This window comes from Balaenoptera acutorostrata, chromosome 7, assembly GCF_949987535.1.
Source record: "Balaenoptera acutorostrata chromosome 7, mBalAcu1.1, whole genome shotgun sequence".
NCBI classification, from domain to species: domain Eukaryota; kingdom Metazoa; phylum Chordata; class Mammalia; order Artiodactyla; family Balaenopteridae; genus Balaenoptera; species Balaenoptera acutorostrata.
Genome location: NC_080070.1, coordinates 45,626,087 through 45,633,974, shown reverse-complemented (window position 1 = coordinate 45,633,974; position 7,888 = coordinate 45,626,087). Strand labels below are relative to the sequence as shown.

Genomic DNA, 7,888 nt, shown 5'->3' with positions numbered 1-7,888 from the left:
TTAAAAAGGCTTTTCATTTCATTTTTATCATCAGTGCTTCAATATAGAACATTCTGTAATGATTAGTGGCATGTAGATACCAATAGATTTTTTTTCAAACATCAAGTGCCAATGTTTTTTGGTAAATATCGATTTTCACCAAACAAAATAACCATACATAACACAATTTTAGGAGATGGTTAATCCATCAGCATAATTCACCCAAATTATAAAAATGACAACACTTAAAATCATGCACATTATTTCACCATTTCATAAAACTTTTTAAACATCTACAAACTTTCCCAATGTAAAAAGACTTCTCAAAAATGTCATAATAACATTAAGCTACAAAATTCACTATGGAAATGTAGGGAGTTATTCTTCAAATTTTTGCTCTAAGTTTTTTTTTAATCTGTTAAAAAATATAGTGAGGAGTGTGTTGAGAGAGATGGAGAAAAAGGACCTTCCACTTGATGGATTCAATAAATCTGAAAATACTTCAGCAATATAGAGGAAAAACTTCAAGATCAAGAATATATTATAAATAAAATCTTTTAACAAGATGAACAGATGAGCAGCTCTTGCATCAATTGCACCCACAGGTGAGAGGTCTTCTTGAAGAATGCTTGTTTATAGAATCTTCTGTAAGATAGAGTTGGCTACATCCAATGATTCATCTTTTACTAGAACAATATCATAAGAGTCCATGTACTTTTCTAAAAGCTCATCCACCTAATCAACAACCAAAAAAAATCACAAAAATTAAATTAATATGCAGGGGCGAGAAGTAAATAATCTCAGTATAAATCTCACTGCTATGTTAAATCTTTTGGGTAAAATGTTGTAAATTAATTTGCTTTCATAAAACCTTTGAAATGAAGAAATACTTTCAAAATTTTAAAACTCATTGACATAGGAAGTTTCCCATATGGTGGCTTTTCTTCTGAAATGATTTCTCTCTAGCCCAGTGGTTCTCAACTGGGGAGATAGTGCCCAAGGAACATTTGGCCATGTCTAGAGACATTTTTGATTCTCAACTAGGGAATGATACGGGCTTCTAGTGGGGAGAGGCCAGAGACGCCTCATTTAGAATGTACACTCTCCCTCCCTGCCAATATCTATAGCATGCATATGTGCATACCAACTCCCTTAATCATCACCAATGTAAAGGGATAAAGAGAAATCAAAATGTCTCTAAAATAACTGGGGCTTCCCTGGTGATGCAGTGGTTAAGAATCTGCCTGCCAACGCAGGGGACACGGTTTTGGGCCCTGGTCTGGGAGGATCCCACATGCCGCAGAGCAACTAGGTCTGTGCGCCATAACTACTGAGCCTGCAAGCCACAACTACTGAGCCCACGTGCCACGGCTGCTGAAGTCCGCGCGCCTGGAGCCTGTGCTCCACAACAAGAGAAGCCACCGCAATGAGAGGCCCGTGCACTGCAACGGGGAGTGGCTCCTGCTCGCCGAACTAGAGGGCCCGTGCGCAGCAACGAGGGCCCAGCACAGCCAAAAATAAATAAATTAAATAAATTTTAAAAAAAAGTCTCTAAAATAACTACTTTCTCAGGCACCTCTGGTAACAACTGTCTATAAAGTTTCATCCTAATTTTTTTTTCTAAAGAAAATTAAATGACATCTATATACTTACTCTATCATTTAGATATCCAATTTTCAGAATGTGTTCAACGTTGGCTACTCCATCTGCCATTTTTAAGTCCCCTTGGGAGTCTCCCAGCAGAATTATGTTGCTATTGTTTTTTAGTTGATTGAAATATTCCGTATTCTTCAAGGATCCATCATCTTTGTTAAACACATGAATTAGTTCTCCTTTAAATCCTCTGAGCAGCCCCTGTTAAAAATATAAATCCTCTGAAACAATAGGTTCTGCAAGTTCTACTTGTTGTATTTTTACATTCATGATAGGTAAGAAGGGCTCTGAGAAGTTAATGACTTCCTAGAGACCACTTTAAATGCACTGAAAACCATTGAAAAACCACTGAAAACCACTGAAAGCACAATGCTTTGAAAACCCAATTTTTACTTTTCATTTGTTTCCCAACCAAAAGGTCTCATTTTATGTAATCATAATATATTGTCTTTCTTAGAACTCATTCAAATAACGTCAGTTCTAATTCACTTTTTTCCCTATCTATGGATATTAAGTGTTCAGAATTGCTGCATTAAATTACTTTAAAAGAAGTTTTACTAATTTTATTATTAGTCTGCAGCTTCAGAAACAGAAGAAGGGTATATTATTATTTTTTGGTATATTATTTTTAAAACATGGATATAGATATAACCCTGGGAGAGATGATGATTTCCAGAGCAGGCCTATCAACTTGGCCTAATTTAATGAATACACATTAAATAATAAATTAAAATGCATTTACACGATTAAAATATTTTCTGATACTAAAATTAATCATGAAGAATGATTTGCTATCCTTACATTGTCATCAAAATCCATGAAGTTGGACACTACTTTGACATTTGGATAATAAACACCAGCTTGACGGATAACCTCCTCTAGTATATCACCGATACCAGCTGAGAATATGAACACAGGAATACTGTATTGTTGCAGCTTATCAAAGAAATTCTCATATCCGTCCCTGTAAGATGGAGGTAAGAAGTGAGTGTTAAAGAGCAAGGTATATCTCCTTTTCACCTAGAAGTTATAAAAGCTAAATATTTCTACTTGATTCTATGGCTCATTTATATTCTCATTTCAAAATACTGCCCAAGAGGGCTGTTACTGTTGTCTATGACACTACTGCAAGTTTTTCAAACTGGTTAGCTTTTTATCCTCCTTTCAATAAATTCTAACAGTACAAATTAGATGATTTTAGACTTGCACTGAATATGGATATAAACCTACCGTTCAGAATGTATATCATTTTACAGCAAATAATTGAAGCACACCTTGAAAAACCCACAAAAGGTGAGCTGGAAGACCTCCTGCTTGTCATCTTGCTCATCTACTCCTTATTGTAAGAAAAACAGAGTGGTGTATTCTCTTTACATCTGGCATCTCTCTTACCTAAGATCTGGCAGCCATAGGTAATGTCTTGATCTTAAAATCAAAACTCATTTTACTCTTAATGGACTATAGGTTAAGCTGCCTACAAAGGAATGAAATACTTACTAGCTGTCCTCACACTCTTTCTGACAATTTAATGCTTTGCTCCTTAGAAGCAGATCACCTTAAAATGTAGCATCATCAAAAAAAAAAAAAAAAAAAAAAAAAGAGAAAAAAGAAATAGCATCATCATATTCACCTAATGAGTTGAAAAATTTAAAAGGTGGTAAACAGTACTGAAAATAAGCTTAAAAATGTTTATATATTATAATTCATATATTACAAATATTTTTATTATCTGCTAAAACATATTCGCCTTTCCTAGAGATAGTAGTTTTCAAGGGGAGTTTGAGAATTCAGAAGGCAGATCATGTAACAGAAACAGACTCATGCGCTTAAAATCCTTTTCAAGTTGATTTATAAACATTCCTTTCATATTTCATGTCTTTCAAAAGTATTTTGCTAAAATATTTCAAAATGGTCTTGGTTTCATACATTTTTAAGTTAGTCTTGAAATTATCTAATATGTCATTCTACGTTCGTTATCTCACCACTGTTTTTATGATAGGTGGCATATTTTGGATATGTTTTTATATGTGATATTTTATAGATTATTTTAATAAAAAACCACACTTGAATACATATATAACAACAGTTCAAGTCTGTAGACAATTAACAACAACAAAAAAACACCCGAGAAACTTACTTGAGCATAATGTCAGATTCTTCCACAATTTCTTTAAGTTTGGCTTTTGGTAAAGCCTGTTCAACAAGCAAACCATGTGATTTAGTATACCTGGAAAGTATAAAGAGAATATCAATTACCAAAGAAAAAGAGAATATCAATTAAAGCAAATTAAGACTATTATCTTTACTAAAAAGCATTCTTCAGTATGAGAAAATGAGTATTTCATTCATCATAATTTTGAATTTAAATTTTAGAGATTTAAATTCATCACTAATGAATGTATACCCCATGTGTCTCAAAATGTGATACGCACGTTCTTACTGTATTTCCCAGTTCTCAAAGTCTGGTTTAATTTAAATGTGTTAGTAAGATAATGAAAGGATACAAGGTGTAACTCTTTCCTCAGTCTACAGGTAAAACTGAATTGAAGCTAGGGAGGCACAATCATTTCTCTGATTGCAGGGAGAATTAGAGCTAAGCCATTTTTCCCCACCTGTTTGTGGTCTGAATTTTCATGAAGAGCCGAAGTACTGAAGATGTTGCCTAGTGAGCCAGAGAAAATTCTTGCTATGGAAATTTTTATATATAGGTGCTTTGTAATTACATAAAACCACCTATAATTATAGCATCTCAGTATAACAGGCCTTTAGAACCTCTCTAGCTGATATCTAAAAATCCACCTATAATGTTCCTAAGTGACCCTCCTCTCTGAGTCAGCTCCCATCATGTTAGTGAGCTCATTCTCCCAGGGAAGTTTATACCATTGCTAGAAAATTCTAATTGCTGGACAGTCCTTTCTTTCATCATGTTGAAATCAGTTGGCTTAAGCCTTCCAAGTCTAGTTCTGTTTCGAGAGGCACGTAGAGTAAGTCTAACCTCTTTTCAGTGTTTCATACCATAAACACTAATTAAGTGTGCAACGTATTCAGGTTAGGTAATGGGATAATGAAAACCAGTAACATCATTCCTAGTCTTCTGAGACTAAAACCACAAGTTGTTGCTTCTCAAATCAAAGCATCCTCTCTATTCCTTGAAATCTTCCTCAAATGGGATGGCTCCAATTCCTGTGGTTATCTTAGTGGACTCCTTTGACACAGACTAAGTTTGTCAACATTTCTCTTAACAGCATTCTCCCAGGACTCAACACAATGCTTTCACTGTGGTCTGCTTGGAATGCTGCATTTTCATTAATGCGACCAACATCAGAGGATCATTTCTCAGTAACTATGTCACCTGCTGGCTCCAACTAAATTCAAAGTCAACTTAAATCCTAATTCTTTTTCTTTATACATTCAGCCACATCTGTCCATATACTTAAAAAAATTTTTTTCTTCTTTTTAATTTAAGGCTTGAGTGCAGGATTTAAATTTATTCCCACTGATCTTCATATTAACAAAACAAATTCTAGACTGTTGCAGTGATTAGAGAATTAGAGTTCATTTTGTCATATTTAATCACTGCTCTAACTCACTGGATAATCTATGAATCTATTTATATACAGTGCAGGGGAAAACCATTAGTTGTAACTATAATGTTATTTTATATTTTTAACCCTCCCATCACCCAATACACACTTACCACTCTACTATATAAGGGTACTTCTCTTCTACAGTAAGAACAGGATCAATTTCAATAGCATAATATTTTTCCTTTAGTTGCAGTAACTAGAAATAAGTGAATAACAATCATTAAGACTACAGAGTTGTCATTAAGCTGCTTAGTTTTACAGAAAGCAAAACAATGTAAGCAAGTGTTTTCCACAAACTGCTTTATATGGTAATGATTAGATCATGCCTAGCTAATGCATAGATCCACTGAAGACATCTTTGTTGAGCTTAGTTTACATGTAACTAAATATACCTGCAAAAAGTTACCTTGCTTTTTCAGGGGCTTCCCTGGTGGCGCAGTGGTTAAGAATCTGCCTGCCAATGCAGGGGACACAGGTTCGAGCCCTGGTCTGGGAAGATTCCACATATCGCAGAGCAATAAGCCCGTGTGCCACAACTACTGAGCCTGTGCGCCACAACTACTGAGCCTGCGTGCCATAGCTACTGAAGCCCGTGTGCCTGAAGCCACTGCAATGAGAAGCCCGCGCACCGCAACAAAGAGTAGCCCCCGCAACTAGAGAAAGCCCAAGTGCAGCAGCTAAGACTCAACATAGCCAAAAATAAATAAATAAAATAAATAAACTAAAAAAAAAAGTTACCTTGCTTTTTTTTTTTTTTTTAAAAGAAATTCACGTTCTTTTATTTATTTATTTATGACTGTGTTGAGTCTTCGTTTCTGTGCGAGGGCTTTCTCCAGTTGCGGCGAGTGGGGACCACTCTTCATCGCGGTGCGCGGGCCTCTCACTGTCGCGGCCTCTCTTGTTTTGCGGAGCACAGGCTCCAGACGCGCAGGCTCAGTAATTGTGGCTCACGGGCCCAGTTGCTCCGTGGCATGTGGGATCTTCCCAGACCGGGGCTCGAACCCGTGTCCCCTGCATTGGCAGGCGGATTCTCAACCACTGCGCCACCAGGGAAGCCCCATACCTTGCTTTTTTAAAGCACTTTCAGGTCAGTAATTCAGTGAAACCAGTAATCAAATTATCACTACCAAAAAACTCTTGTTCTCCTATGAAAGTATTCAATTTGATTCATATTTGGAGTCTTATTTGTTAAAATAGACACAGATAGACACTTACTCAAGGAAGTAGAGAACTGAGCCAGTTTCCTGATCAATTTAAGGGGATAAAATACATAAAACCACAGCACGTTTTTTTGGCTGCAAGGCTTGTGGGATCTTAGTTCCCCGACCAGAGATCAAACCTGTGCCCCTTGCATTGGAAGTGCGGAATCCCAACCACTGGACGCCCAGGGAATTCCCGTCACAGTATTTTTGTTTTAATTCTCCAGTTAATATAAGGACACCAGAATATTTTGGTAATCTATTAAAAGTTTCTCATGTAAGTTTTGTTGTTATTGTTAAAAAGTAACTGTTAATTTTTTCATTAAAATAAGTTGGGAGCATATAGTCCATACAATAAACCTAAGATCTATTGAGTGTTTACTATGCGCCAGATATGGCTATAAGCACTTTGCAACCATTCTTGTTTGTATGAATGAACCTGAAAAAACTCTCAGCAAAAAGGGTAATGAAGTCTTTGAGTAACTCTGGATTATAGTTAGTGTTTACCTTTTCTCGACATTCATCTGTAATTAGCTTACAGTTGTCAATGACATCTACAGAAAGAAAGCAAACTAGGCATTAAAAAAAATACTCTGAACTATATTCAATATCCTGGGATAAACCATAATGGAAAATAATATAAAAAAGAATGTATATATATATATGTATAACTGAGTCACTTTGCTGTACAACAGAAATTAACTCAACACTGTAAATCAACTATACTTCAATTAAAAAATAAATTTAAAAAAAAGAAAAGAAATACTCTGATGCTACTAGTACTATAAATAACTTATTACTTTTAACTTAAATGCCAACTCAAGTAGCATGGTCATTACAACTTTTGGTGTTAGTGCTGTAATTCACATGGCATTCCTAGAGAATCTAATGGTTTTAAAATCTAAACCTTGGATCTAAAGCTTTTTTCCTACATTTGGGATTACTTGATTAGAAATTCTCCAGAGAGGAATTACTGGGCCAAAGGGTACAATTTTTAGTAGTTTTAAAAAATAAATTATCAATGATTTCTCAAATTACACATGTTCCAACAGTTAGTGAGAGGGCTTATATCAGGTTGAAGAGTATTATTTTAAAAACTCACTGCCAAGTTTGGAAAACAAAAAAGGTATATTATCCTAGCAACAGACTTTAACTGGATATTTATTTAGTAACTCACTCTTTTACTTAGTTTATCAATGATACAAAAATTTAGTAACATTCCTAGAAAACACAAAGCATTTGATAAATCTGTTTCTTTAGGCTAATTCAAAGTTTAAATTCATTTAAATATTTCCTGAATAATAAATAGACCACATTTGGAGAGAAAAATTTCAGAAGTCTTCATTCCTCTTGCAACCAAAACCATACAGGAAAATAGCCATTTATGTAACATGGGGAAAACAAATCCTAAAAATATGATAATAAAATAATAAGGCTCCCTCACTTTCAATGTCCAAAAAGAAGAAAAAA

The 7,888-nt window shown here is 35.0% G+C and overlaps 1 protein-coding gene across 6 annotated transcripts in view; it reads right to left on the bottom strand.

Moving 5' to 3' along the window:
- The window catches only part of NT5C3A (5'-nucleotidase, cytosolic IIIA), a 41,742-nt gene continuing 33,854 nt past the window's right edge, over positions 1 to 7,888 (bottom strand). For all 6 annotated transcript variants that reach the window (XM_007175223.2, XM_007175225.3, XM_007175228.3 and 3 more), the window contains 6 exons: positions 6,926 to 6,972; positions 5,330 to 5,415; positions 3,770 to 3,859; positions 2,434 to 2,596; positions 1,633 to 1,833; positions 1 to 714 (listed from right to left, as the gene is read on the bottom strand). In XM_007175223.2, coding sequence (XP_007175285.1) covers positions 613 to 714; positions 1,633 to 1,833; positions 2,434 to 2,596; positions 3,770 to 3,859; positions 5,330 to 5,415; positions 6,926 to 6,972 — 689 coding nt within the window. In that variant the 3' untranslated portion in view covers positions 1 to 612. The remainder of the gene's footprint in view (positions 715 to 1,632; positions 1,834 to 2,433; positions 2,597 to 3,769; positions 3,860 to 5,329; positions 5,416 to 6,925; positions 6,973 to 7,888) is intronic.